The 24,217-nt window shown below is 57.1% G+C and overlaps 1 protein-coding gene and 1 non-coding gene across 6 annotated transcripts in view; both read left to right on the forward strand.

Moving 5' to 3' along the window:
- The first annotated feature begins 368 nt into the window (after positions 1-368).
- SLC6A9 (solute carrier family 6 member 9) overlaps positions 369-24,217 on the forward strand; it is a 31,244-nt gene continuing 7,395 nt past the window's right edge. The window contains exons 1-5 of one of the 5 annotated variants that reach the window (XM_046660716.1): positions 369-525; positions 5,509-5,624; positions 17,548-17,704; positions 18,288-18,419; positions 18,750-19,020. In XM_046660716.1, the coding sequence (XP_046516672.1) occupies positions 5,595-5,624; positions 17,548-17,704; positions 18,288-18,419; positions 18,750-19,020 (590 nt within the window). In that variant the 5' untranslated portion in view covers positions 369-525; positions 5,509-5,594. Of the gene's footprint in view, positions 526-656; positions 740-1,289; positions 1,308-5,508; positions 5,625-17,547; positions 17,705-17,727; positions 17,904-18,287; positions 18,420-18,749; positions 19,021-24,217 lie in introns of those variants that run through there. The other 4 variants (XM_046660717.1, XM_046660718.1, XM_046660719.1 and 1 more) reach the window with 4 other exon arrangements.
- Positions 22,357-22,460, forward strand: LOC124240513 (U6 spliceosomal RNA). Its single transcript, XR_006888904.1, has one exon. It is a non-coding gene; the product is annotated as a U6 spliceosomal RNA (small nuclear RNA).

Genomic DNA, 24,217 nt, shown 5'->3' on the forward strand with positions numbered 1-24,217 from the left:
AAAGTGCCCCAGGCCTTCTGGCTTCATTCCAGCCTAGCCCGAAGGGGACGACATCTGCTTCCAACAGCGGCCTCAGCTGCAGGGCAGGGAGGCAGGGGCGGAGAAGGGGGCTCCTTTGTGGAGCCCACTCCCAGGGGTTCGTGGGGATCAATCATCTGAAAGCTGGAGCGCCTTGTAATTTTATTCCCTGGGAGGAGGAGCATGAGAAGTCGTCCAGGGGGGTGGGGATGAGACGGAGAAGGGGGAGGGGGGGAGGGCGGCCAGGGGAGCTGTTCAGGGAGAGGAGGGACTTGGCTAGGTTTCTCAAGCCTTCTCCACTCTCCAAACTTTCACCAAACTCTTGGCCCCCGCCTCCCCGAAACCAAAACACAACAAGCTCTGGAGGAGCCGCGAGCAGCGCGGAGGGGCGGGCGGACTCACGGCGGCACGGAGCCTCAGGAGGCTGATGCAACTTTCCCTTTAAGAAAGCCACCTGGGCGCACCGCGGTGCGGACCCAGCGCGCCTGGGCCGGGGGCTGCAGCATGGTAAGGGGAGGGGCCGCCGTGGCCCGCGCCTCTGTCTGTCCTGCCGTCGGTCTGGGTGTTTGGTGGCTCCGCGGGGCTGAGCCCCAGGACCAGCGTGCGTGCGTGTGTGTGAATGTGTGTGTGTGTGTGTGTGTGATCGCGCATGCATGCAGGCATCTGTGGATAAGAGTGTGGGTACAAGCAGGGGGATGTCTGTCTCGCCGCAAAGGTCGGGGTAGGTGCGCGCGTTTGGGTGTCACTGCTGTCACCAAGGAACTGAAGCGGGCGGGAACTGCGTGGGGGTGGGGGGCCGCTCCCGGAGGGGGGGCGCTGCGTGCCGGCGCCGGCTCGGTCGGGGGCGGCGGGCTCACGGCTGTGCGGGTAGCGCCGGAACCAGAGCGTGTCACCGGCCGTCTGGGGCGCCAGTGGGTCTGCGCGCCAAGGGGCTGCGGGGACCAGGAGCCGGCGGGCAGTGTCTGCGCCCCGCGTGCGGGCTCCGGCTCCATCTCCTCGCCCTGCCGGCCGGCCTGGTGCCTATCTGGCCCCTCCAGCCGGCCTGCCTCCTATCTGCCCGCTCACCCGCCGGCCGGATGCGGGTTCCCGCGTACCCGCCGATCTCGGGGAGCCGCGCCAGCGAGTCCCCGCGCCCTCGGACTCTCTTTGTCCGCGACTCCCGGCCACGGCTTTGGAAAGGGACTACGGCCGTGGAGTTCTTTGGGGTTTGCCACCCTGGCAAGACTCCGCGCCCTGCTCACCCCAACCTTCATTCCCGGTGCGCGCAGGGCTGGCCGGGGCGGCCGCAGGTGAGGGCAGGGGCCTACCAGCCCGGGGCGCCCACCCCCAGCCGGCGCCCCGCACCCCGCAGCCTCGGCCGGGCGGGAGAGGGCGGCGGGGCCGCGGCCGGACGGGAGGGGGCTTGCCCGGAGGGCCGGGAGGGGCCCGAGCTGGCCCGGGGGCGGGGCCATGGGGCGGGGCCCCGGGTGCCCCGGTACTTTTCCACGGCAGGGGCCGGGGGCGGGGCCGCCGCCTCCACGCCAGCTGAGAGGCCCACACGTGGCGGCTGATGTAACGCCGGCCCCCCTACACCTCGCACCGCGATTAAGGCGGACGCGCCCCGCTTCGAGGAATCGGGGCGCTCCGGGCGGTGCCGCAGCTCGGAGGGCGACCGCGCCCCTGCCTACCGGCCCGGGGCCTCCTCGCCGGCTGCCGGCAGCTTCCTAAAGGAGCCGCGCCCCCTTTCGGGCCTGCTCTCCGTAGGCCACGCCCCCTCGCTGGTCACCCTTAAAGGAGCCGCGTCCCCGGCTCTCTGACAGCTCCTCCACAAAGCCGGGTCTCTTTCTTTGCGGAAACAAACTTGATGCTGCGGCCCCTAGAAGATAAAGGGCTGGGGGCGAAGAGTGGAGGAGAGAAGGACCTGAGAGGTTAAAGACCTCCAAAGTGGGGGAGCCTCAGAAGGTTAGAGAGTAGTGGGTGAGGGGACTGGTTCTAGGAAGGGACTAATGGGCGACACTGAGCATGCCCAAGTGTTTCGAAGGACCACAGAGTAAACGCCCACTAACTCGGCCTACACTACGAGTGCGGCGGTGTCCGCTCCGTGCCCAGCCCTGGAGACAGAAGACTCACACCTCTGCCCTGGAAGATCTCTCCAGCTGGTGTGGGAGCCAGATTTGGACACAAGCAACCATGCCGCAACGCTATGTGTGAAGAGCATGTTAGTCAGATGTACACAGTGTGCTTTGGGGGTACAGTGGAAAGACTGACTGTAGCTGGGAGGAGGAAAGAAGGCTTCTTAAAGATAATGGCATTGAGACAGGTTTTGAAGATGGGTAGGATGTATATGTAGATGGAAATGGAGACGGGGATGCTCAAGGAAGAGGGAACCTCCTGAGCAAGGGAGGCAAGAACCCTCTGGGAATGCTGAACAGTCTCACATGGCCGCAGGTGGCTGCAGGTGGCCCACCTGGCCTCCACGCAAAACTAAGGGCCCTCCCCTGCTCCCACAGCCCCTCTGCCTGCTCCATCACAGTAAATAGGCATTATGCTTCCTCCTCTTTCTCCAAATCTGTTGCCACTTTGCCAAATTAACTCCCTCTGACCCTTAAACATCACCTCCTCAGGGAAGCCCTCTGTGACTCTCATGAAAGGACCTTTCTCCTTCACACCCTTTATCTTAGTCTTTAATTACATACATTAAAGTCACCAGTTTCACTCGTCCCTGTTCCTTGTCCTCACTCACTACACCCCTCCCTCCAAGCTATAAACTCCAGCCTGATGAGTTCCTGGTGCCCAGCACAGGCCTGGCACAGAGCAAGGCTGAAATAAATATTTGTGGAATAAATGAATTGAATTGTGGCCAGCCTTAAATGCCTGCTAAACAATTTAGGCCATATCCTGTTGCCGTGGAGAACTATTGGAGGAAATCAGGGCTTTAGGGCTTTGGGAAGATTAATGGATTGGAGGGGAGGAAATGGGGAGGACTTGCAGTGGAATCAAAAATTAAGCAGCAACTGCGGAGCTTACAAAGGAAGTATTATTAGCCCCATCTTCCAGATTGAGAAAACTGAGGCTCAGAGAGGTTAAGTAACTTGCCTGAAGTCACATACCTAGTGAGTGGCAGAGCTGGAATTCCAGCCCAGGCCTATCAGGTTCCAGAGCCCAAGCGCTTCATCACATGCCAAATGGACTCTGACCCACTGTGTGTCAATGCTGGCCCATACCCAGGCTAGGGGCAGGTCTGTGCCTGAGTAATGTGGGCTGCCAACACGTAGAAGAGGGCCTGGCATAGCATGGGGATTCAGTTGGTACTGTTTGAATGGATCGATGGGGCCATTTAAGAGAAATGGTAGAAGCAGGAGAAGCGGCAAAGCTTTACCTCTAACTTGTTCTGGGCACAGCCACCAAGTAGTCTTTCCCCATTCATCTGTTGGCACCCTGAGCACAAGGACTGTATTTGCAGTTGGTGCTCAGGGACGACCTGGGTGAGAACCCTGTAGCCTAACTGCCAGGGCAGCGTGTCCTCAGCTTACTCACTGGACCAGAAGGCATAGGAATTGGTCTTTTTTTTTTTTTTTTTTTTTGAGGAAGATTAGCCCTGAGCTAACATCTGCCGCCAATCCTCCTCTTTTTGCTGAGGAAGACTGGCCCTGAGCCAACATCCATGCCCATCTTCCCTACTTTATATGTGGGATGCCTGCCATAGCATGGCTTGGTAAGCGGTGCGTAGGTCCCCACCAGGGATCCGAACCAGAGAACCCCATGCCGCTGAAGTGGGAATGTGCAGACTTAACCACTGGGCTGGCCCCAGAAATTGGCTCTTAATAACGCCATCTGCTGTTATTGCTGTCATCATTGTCTTTATTTGTTGGCTGAAGAGAGACAGCTTTGGGGCAGTCATATCTAGAGTTTACAGGTTGGAGGAAGGGGGGCGGTGAGGGAGGAAAAATTTGGTCTTCTAAAGGAGCACACCCTCTCCTCCTGACTGCCCCCAGCAGACCAAAGCCACGAGCAGGGACCGCTTTAGGAGGACACTCTGAGAGGCAGAAAGGCTGAGAGGCCAGCCTGGGTGACTGACAAAAGGAAATGGTTACAAGTCACATCCTTGCCTGGCCTTCCCTGGGGAGAAGACTGTGTGCCCGGAGACCCAGTGACCAGGGCAAAGGCCTGAGGAAGCCCCGAGCTGATTTGCACCGGCGAAGAGTTCCTTCCACATCTCTTCTAGCCTTCCAATGATACCCTGGGCCTCAGGTGGGAAAGGTGGCCCTTGACAGGTGGCTGTTGGTGAGGCAGAGTGGCACAGAACAGCCTTTGGAGTAGAGGCTGCTCCCTGGGAAGGTAGAGAAGGCACAGCCCAATCCTTTCTGGGACCAGGCCCCATGGAGACTGAACGTCCTTGTCCATCTGACCCATGGTTTTCCTCCCATGAGAGAATTCTTTGAGGCTCCCAGGAGACGTTGCTTCCTCTCCTGTGGTCTGTCAAAGACTGCCCCCTCTCCCGTCTGCATCTGACATTAAACCTGTGGATGCCAGCCTGGCCGTGTGGCCACTTCTTCAGTCTGACTGCAGCCCGCTTTAGCACACCAGCCCCACACTGCCTTTTGGGTGCTTCGTGCGAGATCTCGGCTGACCTGGACCCTCAGCCTTACCCATTTTCCTTCCGTTCAATTCAACCAACACTTCCTGCAAGCTGAGTACTGTTCTAGGTGCTGTGCTTGGAGAGGTAACTGAACCACAGACCCCAGCCCTCAGGGAACTCACACTTGTGGTTGACAGACTCATAAACAAATAAATCTAACGTGAGTTGATAAGGACACTAGTAGAAGTCTGCAAAAATAGAAAGGAGGAAGCAATTTGTTCATTCCAGAAAAGGGTATGGAGAAGAGGTGGCGTTTAAGCCAGGTCCTGAAGGATTTGTAGAATTTCACCTGGTGAATAGGAAGGTGTGGCAGGCAGGGGACAGTCTGGCAAGGGCAGGGAGGCGTGCCTGCACACGGTGTGTTTGGCATGCCCAGAGCTTGTGGTCCAAGTTAGTAACCTAACCACAAGCCCAGCTGCCCTGGAGCCCAAGCTTAGTGGCACCAGAATGAGGAAGGACTGTCCTGACCACCTGGCTGGGGTGAGGTTGGGGAGCATGTGCTGATCCAGGCTGACTCACCTCAGGGGAAAGGTTGAAGCCATTCACACAGATGATGAAGAAATTGGACCCTGGCCCAGTTCTGTGTTCATTTTCTATCTTTTATAGAAATGGGCATCTGGAGAGTCAAAAATAGACCTTTGCCCATTGGGACAGGAAGCCAGGAGACCAAGGGATCTAGGGAAAGGGTTGGGAGAAGAGGTAGGAAGGAGCTGGATCAAGGGTCATCCAAAAGGAAGCAAGATGGGAAAATGGCCTGCCAGCCGGTGGTTTGGGCCCTGCACTGCCTGTTTCTGGAGAGCCCTGAGGGCCGCCCACATCCTGCCCTGCCTTCCCAAGCCAGGTCCTCACCTCCCTCTCTGTTCTCTCCACAGCTCTTGAGGTCTGTGGTCTGAAAAGTGCTGGAAGCAGAGCCTGTGACTGTGGCCCGGGACTCCAGGGCCCCCAACCCACTGCCACCATGGTAGGAAAAGGTGCCAAAGGGATGCTGGTGAGTCTGGGGACCAGTCTTCAGGGAGGAATGGGGGTCATGAGCGCTGCCCCCTCTGGGGCCTTCTGCCAGCTGCTTGCCATGACAGGAGGGCGGAAGAGGCATCATGGGCACCAAGTCTGTCACTGCCAGGGCCTCTGAGTACTAGGGTTGTCCCAGGCCTGGGTGGGCAGCCCCTCACCCAGCAGGTTAGGTGATGCCGCGGCTCCATCACTGCATCTTCTGCCGCAGAGCCACCAAGGCATGCCAGGAGGCAGGAGGCTCACTCCCTATCTTCGTCACAAGAGAGACCCTGGACAGAAGGCTGCAGCTCGTCCTGCTGAGAGGATGGCAGGACGCCCGGGGCTGTCCCCCTGGGCACCCCCACCCCCATCCAGTGCTCGCCTGCCACAGGGAGTGTTCAGTGTGTGCTGATCAAGGCTCCTCAGACCCTCTCTGGTTTTTCTCCACTTCCACTCAGAAAAGTAACAGAGCATATTTCATTTGAATTCCTTCCTGAGGCCCCTCAGAAAGCTCCCTCTCCCCTTCCGCAAGCCCTGGCCCTGCCCTCTGCTGCCTCAGAGCCCAAGATGGGTGGTGGGAGGCGCATGACAAGCAGAGGCCTGGTGAGGGCTCGAAGGAGGACGACTCGTTGATGGATGGAGCAGGTGGGCACTGAAGCGGGAACTAGAAAAGGGTTGCCAGATCCCACCCCAAGGGCAGTGGTTGTATTTCTTCTCGTGAGATCTTGCCTCAGGCACAAGCTGAACTGGGCAGCTGTGGGGGGGGGGGGGGGCAGCAGTGACTGAGCAGAGCCCTTCCTCCCTTGGCTCCTCCCTTCCCCGCGTCAATTCCTCTGTTGCTTTTCTCATTGAGGGAAGGATTGATTGGCCTGGGGTCTCGGTTGAACCCTCCCCAAACTAGCTCTGTCTCTCACCAAAGGCTCATGGGACTCAAAGTATTTGGTCCACAGGAATGGTTTGCGGAGGGAGCTGGGCGGTTCTGCTCCAGCCTGAGGACCCCTATCCTGCCCACCTGAACAGGCAGCATCCCTCCCCTCAGGCCTGCCCTGGTCAGCCCCTCCTAGTTGGAGTAAGTCCGAAGGAACCAAGCTTCTCAAAGTCTTCCTGAGCCAGCCTGAACTCTGGGTGTTCAGATTTGGGTAGAGATGGAGGTCTCATGACCTGAACACTGGCTAGGGGTGGATGCTGTGATAGAGTCAAAAATGGCCACGGCCTCCCCTTTCCCGCCAAGTTTTGGAATTCTGGGCCTGTCGTTGGAAGTGGGGTGTGGCTCTGCCCCTTCCAACATGGAGATTCTGAGCCTCCTGAAGCTTGGGAAGCCCTCAGAGTGCTCCTCTTTCTCTGGAGTGACCCTGGAAGGACTGGGGTAGGCAGGCAGGATAGATGAGGGAGCCACGTGGGCAGTGCAGGGAGCATGAATCACAACGTCCAAGAATGCTGCTGGAGCCCAGCTTCCCGGACCCTGGGCTCTGCCGGTCAGCTGGGCCAGCCCGTCTGTGGAAGGGAATGCTGCCTTGGGACGCCCGTTCCCAGCACCAGGATGTGCCTAAAGATAGCTGGGGCTTGCTTTCTTCCATGCTCTCTGCCCTTTGGCTTCTGCCTGCTGCTGCTGTGTTTGAGGCTCATAGCGTCTGTCCCCTGGGCACCCCCAGCCGTTGCTGGAGATTCTATTCCTGCCTCTTTCTCAGTTCTGCTGATGACCTTGACTACTCTATTCTCGGTCCCCAGTTTGGAAGCCGCCTCCATTCAGTGTTTGTCTCTGAGATGAAGCCTCTAAGGAGCACCATCTCTCCTAGCTGACCTAGGCAGCTGGCTAGCACTTGATTAGGTGCTTGTGTTCCCCTCTGGGCAAATAGCAGAGGATACTCCTCTCAGACCTGCCTCTTCTCTGGATGCCGCAGTGGGGCAGAACAGAGGGTGTTGAGGGCCATGCATGTAAGCCAGTGGCACTTGGACTGTCCCAGGTCTGTGGCTTCTGTTGCCGTTTGTGCCCTGATATGCAGGGAGTGGGCAGCTGGCCCCTGTGTGGGGTCCTCACTTCTGTCCCCCTTTGCTCCAGGTATGGGTGTGAGGACATGGGCCCCCTGGGGTCTCTTCAGTGTCAGTAGACACCCCATGTCATCCTTGAGGCTTCTGCTGGGCTCTTCATGTAGCAGGTGTCCCGTGGAGGAGCAAGCCACTTCCCAGCACGTGCCCAGGCCCACATGCCGGCTGCACGTGTCCCTCCCCCCACTCCCAGCCCAGATGGTCTCTGCCAGCCCAGCTCAGCTGCCTCCCTCACGCCTCAGCAGCTCTTAGGACAGGGCTGTGCGAGAACCCAGCTGGCCAGGGTGCCTCCAAGGCGAGGAGCAGCTGGGATGCTTGGGGGCACTGGGGGGTGGGTGGGGTGGTCCTTCCAGGGCAGGGAGTCAGAGGACAGGAGCCTAGGACAGGAGAGCCCCATGGGTCAGCTTTAACCCCACAGCCTCACACCAAGTTCACAAGCTGGCTCACTCAGTCCCCTCTCCTATGCCTACTCCCCACTCATATACCGTCTTGGGCAGCAGAGGCCTTGGTGAGCCTCACTGACCTCTCCTGTGTCTTTGAGCTCACTGGTTTCTTCTGCTACTGGAAAACCCCATGATGAATAAGAGCAGTCACCTGGGCTAGAGCCCTGAGTGCCAGAGCATCTAAATATCCCAGAAAGCTTTGCAAGCGCCAAAGGCCGCCTGGGGCTGCCCCACCCTGACCTGTTCTGTTTTGCTTTGACATGAGGGTTTGGACACCTCTTGTCTACAGCATCCATCACAGGGCCTGGCACACAGTGGGTGTTCACCCACCCCAAGTCCTGACATGTGGCAAGTGCTCAACTAGTATAGGCTTGGCACATATTGGGAGCTCACCAAGCACAGGGCTTGGCACACATTGGGCACTCCCTTGGGAGAGGGCCTGTCGCTTACTAGGCACTCACCTAGCACGAGTCCCAGCATGTGGCAAGTACTCAGCTAGTACAGACTTGGCACACACATTGGGCACTCCCTTAGTACAGAACCTGTCAGAGTGGGCACTCCTCTAGCACAGTGCCAGGCGCACAGTGGGTGCTCACCCTCCTTGGGGCTGGGCATATATTGGGTCTTCATCTGGCACAGAATTTGGCATACATGGGACACTCACCCAACACACCACTGGGGCTCTCTTAACATAGAACTGGGCACACAGTGGGAGCTCTCCCAGCTTTGGACTTGGCACACAGTGGGCCCTCTCTCCACACAGGTCCTGGCACACAGTGGGTGTTCTCCTAGTGCAGACCTGGCACACTGTATATTCTTCTAGCATTAGATTTGGCACACAGTGGGCACTCTGCTAACAGGTCCTGGCACACAGTGGGTGCTTTTCAAATTCAGGTCCTGGCACACAGTGAGTGCTTTCCTAACAGAGTTTGACAAACCCTAGATATTCTTGCAGCTCAGGGACTGACACACAGTGGGCACGCTCCTTATATAAGGTCTAGAACAGAGGGTGTGCTCTCCTAGCCAGGACAGCCTGAGCAATGTCCTAGATGATCAACTAGATGATCCCAGATGATGTGCAACTACCCCTCCCCAGAGAAAGGGACAATATCTAGATCCAGAGGGAAAGGCCCAGCCTTCCTCGGGCTTCCTCTGTGGACCTAGAACCTTGCCCTCCCTTCCTCTTGGTCTCCTTCCCCTCCCCACCCTGCCTGGAGCCCACCCACTCAGTCCTGTGCCCTCGCCTCCCCTCACACAGCTTCCCAGCAGCCTTCCCCCCACCCCAGTCCCAGCTCAGCAGGACCTTCCCTCAGAGTCACAGGGCACAACAAAGCCCCTAGACTTCTTGCCCCTCTGGAAGCATGCCCACTCTTATTAAGAAAAGTCAGAGGGGGGGCTCAGGGAGTCGGCTCCCTAAGTGGGGCTGGAGCAGCTGGATCCCACTAATGAGGCCTCATTACGGCCAGGGCCCAGCTGGGCTTCTGCCGCCTCCTGTCCCCATGGCCAGAGCCAGAGAAAGCCGTCCAGCCAGGGCTGCCTGTTCTGGGCACCGAGCCCAGGCCAGGGCAGCCAGAGCCCAGAGCCCACCCTGGGTGGAAGCGAGCATTTGGGCATCATGGGTGACTGGGCCTTCCTGGAGCCAGTGACCCAGCCAGGGCCTTGGCCCTCAGTCTGTGCCTGCAGGAAGTCAGTGGAGCATGTCTAGGGACCCGGCTATGGAGCCTGGCCCAGGGAGCAAGTGAATCAGTGGGGTCTGAAGCCATTTTTAGGAGACTTGCTTGAGCCAATGCCGGTCCCCATCTTTCCCCTAAAAATGGGAACAATAATGTACCTACCTCACAGGCTGTTGGGAGGACTAAATGAGTTAATATATATAACGTGTTTAGGACAGTGTCTGGCTAATAGTAAGCATGTGTATGTATTATCTATGACTATTATTACTAATGCTCCCTAGATTCAATGATGGGTGGATATTATCCTCATTTTAGAGATGAAGAAACTGAGACCAGACCTGTTAAGTGACTTGCCTAAGGTTCTATATGGTGAGAAACTGGCAGAGCTGGGGTTTGAACCCAGGCCTGTCTGATTGTAAGAACTGTGCCCTTTTTAAAAAAAATGTCATCTCGCCATGTTCCCTTTAGGGTTACCATGCTTACCAAACTGATAGGAAAGCCGTCATTTACATCAGAATCCATGCGTGCTTCTATTTATTTGATGGATGTCTACAAGATCCTATGATGTACCAGGCACTCTGCTGACCTGTCAATTTCCAAAGAGAACCACCCTTCCCAGGACCAGAACACTCATGCCCACCTTCCTGGCCACTGGTTTGTGGTGTCTCAGCATCAGCTGGAGGCTGACCAGTGAGTGTGGCCTCAGAGGAGAGGGATTGGATGGGTCTGAGTGACAGCCCACCCCAGTCATGGTGACACACACTGGACCGTACCCGGGCCACGCAGCTCACACTCCCAGAGTGAACACCTCAGGTTCTGAGCAGCACGGTACAAATCCCCAAGGGTCCTTATTCTGCATCTCCCCTTTGACTGGACTCTGTGGTGACCACCTCTTGGCTAATGCCGTCTTTCTTCAGACAGGTGACAGCACAGTTCACTAGGCCAGAGCTTTCTTGCACAGTCAGTCGCGTTCTCCTATGAGGACACCCCATCATCTTGGCTGGTTAGGGGTTCCCAGCTCCGGTGCAGAGACAGCTTCAGGGCCCATCATCCACCAACTACAACACCCTAAGAAGTCTGAGATGCTTTGGTAGTGCCCTGTGGGCTGCGCCCTGCCCTCTTCCTGCCCCTTCATCATCTCTAGAGCACAATGGCACCCAACTACCCTACCAGGAGCCCACCGAGAGCCAGGCCTAGGAGGTCAGAAGCATCTGGGCCCCGACACCCAGCTCTGGGAGGGGAGCCGCCGTCTCACTCTCTCCCGTGCTCGCTCTGCCTCACTCTGTAGTTGTGAGTGTGTGTGTGTTTTTTGTTCCAATAACTTGCTGGGAACAAGGGAAAAACACAACAAACCCCACGCCTCGCTCTAGCTCTGGAGCACCCGCGCTGGGCTGCATGGGGACTGGCCGGAGGGGGAGGGCCAGGGGAGGGGTAGGCAGAGCTTCGGGAGGAGATGAGGTGAAAGTAATTGACGCTGCCCAGCCGGCAGTGGGAGAGGCAGGGGATGCGTCAGTGTCGCCTGGAGCTGGCAGAGGTGTGAATGAGCGGCAGAGACACGCGCGCTCTGCTCCGAGTGCTCACCCCGGGATGGCTGCGGCTCATGGACCTGTGGCCCCCTCCTCCCCAGAACAGGTCAGTCACCTTCCAGAAGGCCAAGCTCCCTCCCTGGTGCCAGGCAGGCTGGGAGGCTGGGCTGGGGGTAGGGAGAGGGGCTGAGTGGTCTGTGCCAGGGAGGGGTAGGCACAGCCAGTGAGCGAGACAGACACCAGCAAAAGTGACCCAGAAAGTTGCAACTGTGCAAAGGAGTGCAGGAAGAGTTAGCTGTGTGGTGGGGGCGTGGGGGAGGAGAGTGGGGGTGTGGGAGCTCCCCCAGCCCAAGGACCTGCTGAGAATCTGCTCTGTGTATCAAAGCTGCATTGTCCTAGCTCCCGGGGAGACGGGCCGGAGGTGCCCAGGAATTGTACTAATCAATACAGCCCCATTGTCTGTGCCACTGCAGTTACTCCTATGGGAAGAGTGGGTGAGGGGGCAGGGGGACATGGTACATGGACTCAGTGGTGAGGGTGGGGGAAGAGGATGGCATAGAGTCTCAGCTGGGAGGAGAAAGACCCCACGGAACATTCGCCAGTGTCCAGGGCAAGTGCCCGGGTGGGGTGGATGCCCGTGTGCCCTCGTCCCTGGAAGGTGGGGATGGGTAAGGATGTCAGGCACAGTGGGGCTGATGGCAGCCAGGGTGAGGGGACCAGGAAAGCCACCCTCCTCCCCTGTAGGGCATCCTGACTTGACCTTCCGAAGGCAAGAGAAGGAATGTCCTCTGGGGAGACATGGGTTGGTTTGGGGAGAAGCATTATGCAGGGCTGCCCTCAAACCTCAGGACTGCCAGGGTCAAAAACCAAAGCCACTTCCCAGAGTGCCAGCCTGCTGCCAGACGACTTGGGTAGAGACTGCCCACAGCTGCCACAGCACAGGGCACAACTGCTGGCCTTCTCCAGGGCAGAAGCGGTGTCCACCCAGTGTTCCCCATCATTGCTCCCCAGGGCCCGGAGCAGAGCCTGGCATGCCTCAGGGGTGCGTCTTCTGTCTGCTGTCCACAATATTGGTGGCCACTCTCTGCCGATCAGGGCTCTGCAAGGAAATAGCACAGGGCATGTCCTTGCCTTTCTCACCTGCTGTGTGAGGGCCTGGACTCCTGAGAGGTGTCCAGAGGTTCCTCTGAGGTTTTCCTTGATGCAGGAAGCACAAATAGCCCCTGTGTACTGCTCTGGCTTGGGGCAGATTTTCCCATGGTCCTGCTTCTCTCGCGCTGGTCCCTGATTCTTTCCCGTGTCTGGATAAGGGAGGCCAGGTGAAGAACAGAAGGCTCTGTCATTGCAGGGCAGGTGCTACCTCAGGGCCAGCCTGGCTCCTGGACTGATGGGAGAGAACTTGGGGGAACAAGAACCGAGGGGTGTGAGGAGATCGTGGGGTCTTCTGAGGCAGCCACAATTTACTGTAATGGCTGTTCTGTCTGAATTCCCCACTGGGGCTCCGAGAAAGTCGCCAGTGATCTGGATTTGGCTCAAGGTCAGTCTGGGATGTGGGGTCTTGCCCGTTCTCCTCCATAAAGTTTGTCTTGGATGAGACTTCATCCCATGAGCAAACCCTGGGGCTGCACAGTCCCAAACAAGAAGCCTGCTGGATCCCAGCGGGGCCCGCCCACCAGGGCAGCTCCAGGATTCCTCAGTGTCCAGCGAGAGCAGGAGGAGGGAGCTCACAATTCACAAAAATATCCAGTGGACACTGATCCGGGAGGGCGGGAGTCAGGAGCCAGAGCAGGGTAGAAATCTGGGCTTTCTCTGAGTTCATGTATGAAGCAAGAAGAGGGCCCTCCTATGGTGGTGGGGTTCCCTCTGGGAGCGGGCCTTGTCGTTTCTTTACACTTTGCTGTAGTTTGAAATTTTTTTGTGATAAGCTTATAATGCTTTTATAATCAGAAAGAAAGCAATAATAACATTTTTTTTAAGTAGTCTGGAAAGCTAGTGGGAACTAATGGCAAATACAGGAGAGAGTCAGGAATAGCAAAATCCGGGCAAGGAAGACCTGCCGAATATTAGCAGATCCGCTGAGGTTGTCTAGTCTGTTCATCTGCTAGAGCCGTGGAGGTTGTCTGGTCCATCTGTCTGTTAGTTCTGCTGAGGTGATCGAGTCTGCCCCCTGATGTCATATATGAGGATGCAGAGATGCCCAGAAGTGACTTGTCCGCTTGGGGGAGCAGACTCTAGAACACCAGGGTCCTAACCCCCGGTGCCATGTCCTGCCCTGCCAAGCCCAGGGCACAATGGGAGATCCAGATTCTGCCCTCAGAGCTGAATAGCCTTAATTCCAGAAGCTCATCCAGAGCAGTGAATAAGCTGGGCAGAGGGCTCTGTAAAGGACTTATGTAAGTGATGCCTCAGTGTGGCTCAGCTAAGCAGGGATGGGAGTTGAGGGTTCTTAACCCAAGACAGGTCATAGGTCCTTGTGCAGGGATGGACACTGCTGCCTCAAGGCTGCTTCTGCGGGTAAGAGGCGTCTGAGGACTTATGTGTGTGTGTGTGCCTATGTGTGGCGGGCGTTATGGAGGATGACCAGCCAGCTCACCCCACTCACTGGTGGAAGGAGAACTCCAAAGCTGCATTCTGCCTGGCCTTTGGGAGCTTGGGCACAGGGTGGGGCAGTCCCCATTCTGGAAACCACCCACCAGGCCCATGTGGTAAGGATGGGGGCTATCCAGGGAGCTGGGGAGGAGGGGCCAACCCAGAGGGGCACCAGGTCACTATGGCTTAATTCACCACCGAGGTATGAGCAAGGGAGGGAGAGCAGCGAGGGGCAGACAGTTGGAGATGGGTGATGGGCAGAAGCCTGGAGCCGGGCCAGTCGGCAGTTAGGCAGACGGGCCACCAGTCTGGGTCAAACCGTGAGCACAAAGGGCTTCTTTCGTGGGCACCTCAGAGCTAACGACCACTGCGGGGGCAGTTAATATCAGTGACACAGCTGTCCACTCAGCAGACCAGGAAAATGAGAGGCTTAGAGTAGGGAAGAATATGCAAGTCTCAAAAAACTACACGTCACTCACAAATGTTCCTCAGCCCTGCGCCTGGCTGCCCAAGAAGGGAGTGGAGGGGTGTCCCCAGAGGAGGGCTGGGGAAGGAAGGGAAGCGGAGCCCCCTCTCCTCCCACAGAGCATTTTGGAGATGCTTCCCTGCAGTGTCCTGGAGAAAGGTAGGCTTGCTCTGTCTTCCACTGAGAACTGAGCGCTCACTAGCCAAGCCTCCTGAATGTGGCTCATGTTGGAATTGAAGTCAGAGGCCAACCATAAGCGAGGCTTCCACGGCAGCATCCCACCCACAGCCCCGCAGTCAGGGCACCACAGTGCTGAGCTTCAGGGCTGGGGAGCTGAAGATGGATGCTGCTTCACCTGGAAGCTTCCCGCACACCTTGCAGAGCGCCATTTCACTGACTTCCAGCTCCTTCTGCACAGCAGACCCTTAGCGTTGTCAGTAACTTCCTGCCCGAGTCCAATCCCCAACTTTCAGTTCCAGGCCCCTGTCCTGGGGACTCTGGCCTCCGGTGTTGCAGCCAGCACCGCTGAAAAAGTGAGCCCAGGCTCAGTGTGTGCCGCTCATTAACAGAGCGGCGGCTGGCTCTTGAGGGCTCAGTCAAGCGGCTGCCTGGGGCACGTGGCTGGGGGCATCGCCACCCTCCCTGTCCCCCTCCATGCCAGAGAAGGAACAGACCTCGGAGTCTGGTCCTGCTGACTTGGTTGGGGGCCTGGGGCCAGGGGAGAGGACTCAAACTTCAAGCCTTGGGGACCTCAGTGTCTGCAAGGAGCCTTGCCCTTGCCCTTGCCCTGCCCATGAGGCCATCCCGGACCCTCAGTTGTCCCTTTTACAGCTGTAACCGCTGCTCTGACCCCACCCACATACCCTGCAGCTGCCACAATCTCCCATTGTGCCCCTAAGTAAACAAGCCTTGTACAGAATAGAACTGTCATTGTAGGGTCAACATATAGGAGCCCTATTTGGCTGGGGTTTGTTTGAGAAAGGATAAACCACGCCAAGCAGGACTCACACTAAAATAAATGCCCTCCTGACCCTGCGGGATCGCTAGGCCTGTCCCGAAGAAGGCCAGACGAGGTGGTGACAGGCTGAGGCCGGGTTCTGTAGTGGCCTGTCACCAAGGGCACACTCGGGCTGTGAGCCACCCTCTCCCAGAGCCAAGCCGGCCTTCAAGCCCCTTGATCAGGGAGGCCTTCCCTGACCTCACCCTGCCCCCACCGCCACCCCCTGTCCTCCTACCATACTCTTTTGACTTGAGAAATTCCCCTTTGTGGTCACTTTGAAGTTGCATATAAAAATTATATGTTTATTTATTTCATTGATGGCTTGCTCCCCCACCAGACTTCCAGCTCTGAGTGGGTAGGGGTGGCTGTTTTGTTCACTGCTGAATTCCCAGTGCCCAGGGAGGGCCTGGAACACAGTGGATGTTAAGTCAATCTCTGTGGTTGTGTGAATGAATGAATGAACGAATGAATGTACGCAGGCGCTCCCAGGGCCAGTTTGCTTTGGGTGCTCCTTGAAGGGGTCTCCACGGTTCCTGGTGCTGTGTCCCCAAACCTCCCAGGAGGGTGTGAGGGTCAATGCGTCCCCCTGGGGGCAGTGCTGGATTCAGTGTGCAAGATGGTCACTCCACCAGGGTGTCTGCTGTAGTGCCCCACAGCGTGTGAGCCCAGAGAGCCAAAATGTGCCCGCCGCTGGGGCATGGGGCGCACCACTAGGGCCTCCACTGGGCACTGGGGCCCACTGTGTCTGCGTGCAGAATGGGCCTTTCTGGCAGGCGCGGTCCCGCTGAGGCCCTTCCTGCCCTCTGCGCTGCCGGTCAGTGTCGGCTCCGACAGCATTTCAAAGCGCCAGGGTTCTTTGTTTACTGGCCAGCATGACTGTTGTCCTTGACTATGTCTCTTTCAAGCTGAGGGTCAATGTCACTGCAGCGACATCCCTCAGAGGCCATCCTGCTCTGCCTCTGATTCTGGGTGTCCTCCAGGGACTCCTGTCCGTTTCTCTCGGGAGAACAGCCCATCTTTGGGAGGCTGTGTCTGTCACTCAAGGACTCTGCCTGTGCTTCTCTGTTGGTGACTCTCCAGGTCCCTATGACTCTTAGTGAGACCCCTCTGACCCCTCAGGCTCTGGCTCAGGGTGGCTTGATCTCCTGCGCACCCTGGGAGGGGCTGAGCGGGGCGCCTTCACACTTATAAAGGCACCGGCTGAGCCAGTTCCAACTGTGGGGTTGGGGTTCCAAAGGGACTGCCCTCGGTGGGGCCACAGGCCACCCACCCAGCCCTGCAGCTCCCCCAGGCAGGCCTGGCACCCTTCCCCTGGTGCCCCCATCAGCCCCTGCTGACCAGTCCCGTCCTCAGCAGCCCACCCCCTCTCAGCTCAGAGACCCTCTTCCGGAGTCTCTCTCTCTGTGTCCCCTGGCAGAGTCTGTCCTCCAGGTCTGGCATGGTGCCTACAACTCTGGTCTCCTTCCTCAACTCATGGCCAGCACCACCCAGCCCAGGTCAGCTTGCCCAGGGCCCCCTCCCCAGCCATGAGCAATATAGATGGCTCCCCGGGCCCGCCCATCCTGACTCCCAGAATGCCCTCCCCAGGTCTAGCCCAGCTCAGTTGCTCCCCATTCCCCTACCCCCCAGCCCTGCCCACCCTGTGCCCCCAGGAAGAAGCCCCAGGGTCCAGCATCCCCTCCCCCGCAGCCGCCTGCCGTGGGCAGCGTGCTCAGCCTGGCGATGTGGTGGCGGCGGGTGGGGGGGGCTGTCTGGACACAGGCCCCTTTGTGCCCAACCCGACTTGGCTGCTTGGTATGAGGCTCAGCTGCTCCCAGATCCTCACCCAGAGGGGAGAGGGGAGGTTTTAGAGGGGCTGGGCTGGGGGCCCTCAACTCCAGCTCCCTCTCAGTGTCCCACCTCTCAGATGTTGGCAGCAGCTCCTCAGGTGGGCTGGTGCCCTGGGCACAGGGGGCTGGGAGGCTGTGGACGGAGGCCCCACCTGGCACCCACTGGCCACTGCTCCTGCCTTCTCCCCTCCTCTATCAGGCCTGCCTGCAGCTCTTGCCAGCAGAGGGGAAGCCCAGGGGGAGGTGAGGGCTTGGGGGGTCCATGGTGTCCCCACTGGGGGAGGCCCAGAGGGTCAGGCTTGGGAGTGCAAATGCCTTGCTGATGGTAGCTTCTCTCCTGTCCCCACAGAATGGTGCTGTGCCCAGCGAGGCCACCAAGAAGGACCAGAACCTCAAACGGGGCAACTGGGGCAACCAGATCGAGTTTGTACTGACGAGCGTGGGCTATGCCGTGGGCCTGGGCAATGTCTGGCGCTTCCCATACCTCTGCTATCGCAACGGGGGAGGTACCCAGCGGGCACAGGGCAGGGGCCACCCACTGGGATAGAGCCCACTCACCAGAGCCCAGGCAACGCCTCCCTGGCACAGACCCCACTCCAGACAGGCTGGCCTCTGGCCCTGATCTCCTTTGCCCCCATCCCTGGCTTAAGCACCCTTTACCTGAGGCACAGGCCACCCCTGACCCTGGCAGCCTGCTCTCTTGAGGTGAGGAGAGGTAGCAAAAAGCACCGTAATCTCCAGGGTCCCCTGTCTTATGCCCCTTGTGTTTCAGCAGTCCCCTGAATGGTTCAGAGACATCTGAGTGTCCCAGTGACTTGTTTCTGAAATTGCTTCGTTAAGCCATCAAATCCCACCCGAACGTGGTGGCTCTGGGGCCTGGGTTCTGCCCAGAGCAGACTTCCTGGGAGCCTCTGTCCAGGTCAAAGACAGGCTGTGGGTAGTGTGCCTCAGACCCAGGCCCCTGCTCAATGCGTGCCACACCCTCCTCGGGTCCTAGCCAAGCACAAACATTTTGCCGTTGGGTTCTGAGCAGGAAGAGGGTGGGGTCTCCCAAGCCCGCCCTGAGCCAGCCCTCTCCCTGCCTGCCAGGCGCCTTCATGTTCCCCTACTTCATCATGCTGATCTTCTGCGGGATCCCTCTCTTCTTCATGGAGCTCTCCTTCGGCCAGTTTGCAAGTCAGGGCTGCCTGGGGGTCTGGAGGATCAGCCCCATGTTCAAAGGTGAGGGCTGGGTGGGGTACACATACACGCACGGGCCTCTGGGGGCCGTGCCAACTCACCCATCTGTACAAACACTGCCAACTCCTATGGAGCCTGGAGCTGACCCCAAACCCCCCATCAATGGCCAAGGCCATGGACGCATGCTGGGATTCATGTTTACTTGGTCTCCACCCTCCCCGCCTACCACGTGTATACACAAAATCCTTTTGCCCCCCAGCTTGCCCTATCCGTTCTGTGGCCCTCCATGAAAGCCTGCCCCTTGGGCCCTTTGAAATTAGCCTTGCCTCCTCAGCTAGATGTGTGAGGCTGCTCCCCACCCCCCTCCCCCAGGCGTGGGCTATGGCATGATGGTGGTGTCTACGTACATCGGCATCTACTACAATGTGGTCATCTGCATCGCCTTCTACTACTTCTTCTCGTCCATGACGCACGTGCTGCCCTGGGCCTACTGCAATAACCCCTGGAACACGCCCGACTGCACCGGCGTGCTGGACGCCTCCAACCTCACCAATGGCTCCCGGCCAGCCACCCTGCCCAGCAACCTCTCCCACCTGCTCAACCACAGCCTCCAGAGGACCAGCCCCAGCGAGGAGTACTGGAGGTGAGCCCCCATGGGACCTGGACTGAGGGGGGGACACCTGTGCCAACCCTCAGCCCTCCCTCTCACCATCAGGCAACCATCTGCAGACTGGGTAGGGTGCTGGGCACTGAGCGGGGCAGAGATGCATGAAGAAGTATAAGGAGTCCACAGGCAGGTCCAGGAGAAGAGGCTGACACACCGAGAGCGATGGAAGGTTGGATGTGGAGTTGGGGAGTCTTTATAAAGTAGCTGTGAGGGAGGGCTCCTGCAGCAGGGCAGCTCTGCAGAGGAGAGTCAGGGAAAGGGGGATGGCTTCCTGGTGAGAAGAACAGCATGAGCAAAGGCCCTGGGTCCCACATGAGCAGGGGCTGGTCCTGAGACTGAGGGGAACGTGTTCTGATGAGAGTAACGGGTATGTGGGGAACTCACGGGCCCTGAGGTAGCCTAGGAGAGGGCACCAGCCTTGTTGGAGAACTTATAAGAATTAATCTTAGACTTAACGCTGCAAGACAAAAGGAGCCATGGAAGTTTCCTGAGCCCAGGGCTGTCACCATGAAGCGGTGCTTAGGACAGCCTGGCACCACTGTGCTCTGTGGTGACAGAGACCAAAATCCCAGGACTGGCTAAAGGGAAGCTGCTGCTGGTGTTCTGGAACACCTGGTCCCAACTAGATGGGTGTGAGGGCATGGCAGGACATCCTGGAGGAAACGCCCCATGTCCTGTTGGGGAACCCCTGGGAAGAGGGCTTTGAGGGCCAGTGGGTAGGGCTTGTTCGTTCATTCCACAAACATTTATGGCATCTGTGCTGCCAGGCCCCGTGTGCCCATGGGGTATGAATAGCCCAGAGCCCCTGCCCTGAGGAGTTCGCAGTCCGGTGGGGAGACAGCTAATCATATGAGGGGCAGGTGCCTCCATGCAAGTATGTGCAGGCCTGTGGTGGAGGCACAAAGCGGGTGGTGGCAGTTCTAAGGGGATGAGGACGAAAGGAGGTGGTCAAGAAGGCTTCCTAGAGGAGGGAGAGAAGGAGGAAGGGATTGGGAGAGAGGTGAGCAGGTGAACCAAGGTGAGGAGGTGGCAAACCAGAGCTAGGGTTGGGGCAGGTGGGACTCTGAATATTAAAAGAGAAGGGCATCAGAAGGCACAGGGCTTCCCAGGCCAGGCTAAGGGACTGAGGCTTTCTCCACCACGTGATGGAGAGTCACAGGTGAAATGGCCACGGCCCCAGGGAGGCTTGAAGTCTTAGCAGGTTGATATCCTCTAAGCCCGGTCCCAGTGCTCAGACCCTGCAGGGCCCAGCTTCCGTGCTGGGCTATAGACATTCAAAGATGGCTCAGCCATGGTCTCCACCCGCGGGGGCTCACAGTGTAGACAACACAGCTGCTGCCTCCCAGCGAGGGGTGGGCAGTTCCCTCTGGGCAGATTCAGTCATTCGGTCACTGGACAGGTCATTCTTGAGCACCAACTAGGTACCAGGCCCTGTACTCTGTGGGGAGACAGAGTGGGGAGTGAGACACACAAAGACACCGTCCTCATGGAGCTCACAGCTGATGGAAGAACTAAAGAAAATCACTGCCCAGCTGGGTATCCCCGGGGGGTGCTCCAGAGGCACACCCTGCCCTCCCTGCCCCCCCCCCCCCCCCCCCCCCCCCCCCGCTGTCTGCCAAGGATTCCCAGGGCAGGGGGCCACCCCCGGCAAAGCTCTGGAGATTTCATCCAGTGCATTCAGAGGGGCATGGCCCTCAAAGAAAACTAGTCATGGGTGGGGGGCCCACTGGGTGGCCAGTTGAATTCTACTGCTCAGCAGGAGCTGGCGCCAGGCCTGCCTAACTAGCCACTGTCTCAGGCATGACAGCTTCCCACAGGATGGCTCCCTGCTGCCCCCTCCTGGAGAGCCTGGGCAAATGACCCTTGAGAGGCCTGCCCAGGCGGGCCTCAGCAAGAAAGTGAGAAGAGCAAGCAGTCCCATTTCTTGGGCACGGACTATGTGCCAGGCATATTATCTCGTCTAATATTATCCCTATTTTTCAGATTCAGAGACTGACCTTCAGAGGTTAAGGACCTAGGCAGGAATGCTGTGTCAGGATGTGTGTGCTCCGCTGTGCCTGGTACCTGGTGTGAATGAGGCCGATGATCCTCTGCAGGTGTTCCTGGGCCACACGCTCCAGCGCCCCTTTGGAAAGCTGCATGATCTCATTTGAGCCCCACAACAGCCCTGTTAGGTAGCTCGTGCAGGTATTACGAAATATTCCCATTTTACAAATGAGGAACGCAAGTCAAAAGCAAGATTTAAGCAACTCCTCTAAAGCAAGAGAAGCTCAGAGGGCAGATCTCTGAGCCCAGGTCTGCCTCTTGGCGCCTGCTTCTGGCCCAGAGTCCTCCCCTCCCAGCGACCCCTTCACAATCTGCTTGTACAGTCCTCTGCGTGCTGGGCTGACTCCTGCTAGGAGGCCCTAAGCTCACGACCATGCCCCTCTCACCTCCACAGCCCCTGTAGTGCCCAGCACAGCACCCAACACCCAGTCGAACTCGGATCCCAGCACCATCTCCCCGTGTCTTCATGGCAGCTCTGGAGCCACGGAGACTTCCCTCTCAAGTCCTGGCTCTGCCACTTACCAGCTGTGTGGCCTTTGAGGTCACCAGAGCTCGCTAAGTCTCAGCTGTTCCTCCAATAGATGGGGGTGGTTACGACACCTACCTTGTTATAAAGATGAAATGAGACAGTGCAGCATATATCACTAAGGACAGTGACTGGCACTCAGTGAGCACAAGGATGGCCACTGCTGGAGATTCGAAGAAATAGATGAGGGTGTCCTGTTCTCAAGGTGTTTACCATCTGGTCGGGGAAATTTAAAAAATAGTGCAGAACAACTCCAGAGATGTTATGCATCAAGAGTCAACGGGGAAATATGTTGGGTTCCGAAAGTTTTTAGGTTAATTGTTTGATCTCAAAAGGACATGGTCCAGGGGCCAGCCTGGTGGCATAGTGGTTAAGTTTGCACACTCTGCTTTGGCAGCCCAGGGTTCGCGGGTTCAGATCCTAGGTGTGGACACACACATGACTTAGTGGCAGCATCCCACGTGCAAAATAGAGGAAGATTGGCATGGATGTTAACTCAGGGACAGTCTTCCTCAAGCCAAAAAGAGGAAGATTGGCAACAGATGTTAACTCAGGGCCAATCTTCCTCACCAAAAAAAAAAGAAAGAAAGAAAAAGAAAAAGAAAGCACATGGTCCAAAAACTAAATATGGTGCCATAAAAAGAAAGGTAGAATTCATTATTTGGTTCCCAGGCTAGCCTTCTAAACTCTTTCATCCCTAGTATTGTACTGCTGGACTCTTGCAATAAAAAAATAATATAATGCTCGTTCCAGCAGCACATACACTAAAACTGGAACAATCCAGAGATTAGCATGGCCCCTGCACAGGGATGACACACAAATTCATGACGTCTTCCATATTTTTAAAGGAGTGAAAGGGCACATGTGTACGGTGATACATGGTAATTAGTCTTTGGGTGGTGAACATGATGTAATCTACACAGAAATTGAAATAGAATGATGTACACCTGAAATTTATATGTTATAAACTAATGTTACCACAATAAAAAATAGTTTAAAAAACATATATATAAAACACGACTAGTGTAACATACATAATTAGACAAAGTTAAAAAAAAATCTTTTGAACAAGAAATGGTTTCTTTACTTTGGGTGCTGGCGCTTGGAGTTGAAGTCAAGTGACTGGGTCCGGCGGCAGAAGGGCCCTGTGGCTATTGTGGAGGGCAGGGCTTCCCAACACGATGTTCCCCGTATAGGTGCGCCCTGTCCGGGGGGCCTGGGCAGCCCGAACCCCCAGCCCAGTGGCCTTCAGCTGTGAGTAGCCTTGTCTGTTTATCCCAATGGGCCAAAAATATTTTTTTCTGTGTGCCATGAAGGGAAAAAGATTGGAAAGCGCTGCTGAAGGGGACCAGGAGCCTCTCCTTGGTGGTCCCACAGCTCCTGAACTTCTCCCATCCCTGTCTTTGTGCTTTTCCCCCATCAACTAAGAACCTGGAGAGGGTCTGGCCCAGGCCTGGCTCCGATGCCTGTTGAATAAACCGTGGCCTAGCGGTAGTGGCGGGAAAGGGGAGCGTTGGGCAGCGCCCTCTGCAGGTCACCGTGTGAAGGGCGGCCTAGGGGGAAGATGGGAGGCTGGGAGGAGGCAGGCCAAGGTGCTTGCAAGTCTAACATCAGGCAGGCTGGCCAAACAAACCCCAAGACCAGGCCTGGCAACATTGTCCCCTGAGGGCCCAGAGTAACCTCCCATCACAAGGTATGAAAAATGTCGCCATGAGGTTTAAGAACTAATTTGGGGAAAAAAATTGAAAACAGCTAAGAATGATAGAGGACAGCCTCTGAGCTCTGCTGAGAAGTCCTAGCTGTCAGAGGGGAAGGAGGGAGACTGTGTTTCCCTAAATTTATCTACGAGTTGTCCTAGATTGGCGTTATTATGCCCATTTATACAGATGAGGAAACTGAGGCTCGAGAGCTTGTCTCTTGCTCATCCCTTCTAGCCTGGACAACTGCAAACCAAACTGGTCTCCCTCCAGGTTCTCCCCTTTTTACCTCCCAATCCATTGGCCACAGTCTTCATTCATTCATTCATTCATTCATTCAACAAATATTTATTGAGCACTGCCCTGTGCCAGGCACCAGTGCCAGGCACCGGACATACAGCAGTGAACAAAATGGACAAAACCCCTGCCTTCAGAGAGGACAGATGACAAACGGAACAAATAGGTAAGATTTACAGTGTGGTAGAAGGAGACATGCGCTGTAGAGGAAAATAGAGCAGAGAAGAGGGTAAGGCGGACCGGGCTGGGGCCAGGGCTGCAATTTTAAGTAGGGTAGCCAGGGAAGGCCCCTTTGAGCAGAGTACGGACCTGAAGGAAGTGAGGGGGGAGGGAGCTATGGTGACAAGCCCAGCTGCATAATTTGTGGGGCCCAGTGCAAAATAAAAATATGGGGCCCCTTGTTCAAATGTATCAAGATGGCAATGGCAGAGCATTAAATCAAGCACAAGGCCCTTCTAAGCGTGGGGCCCCGTGGGATTGCACAGGTCTCCCAGCCATGTGCACATATGGATATTTGGGGAAAGAGCACTCGAGACCTAGAATAACATGTGCAAAGGCCCTGAGGCGGGGGCATGCCTGCCATGTTTAAGGAACAGTAAGGAGCCCA

The sequence above is a fragment of the Equus quagga genome, chromosome 5 (genome assembly GCF_021613505.1).
Source record: "Equus quagga isolate Etosha38 chromosome 5, UCLA_HA_Equagga_1.0, whole genome shotgun sequence".
NCBI lineage: Eukaryota > Metazoa > Chordata > Mammalia > Perissodactyla > Equidae > Equus > Equus quagga.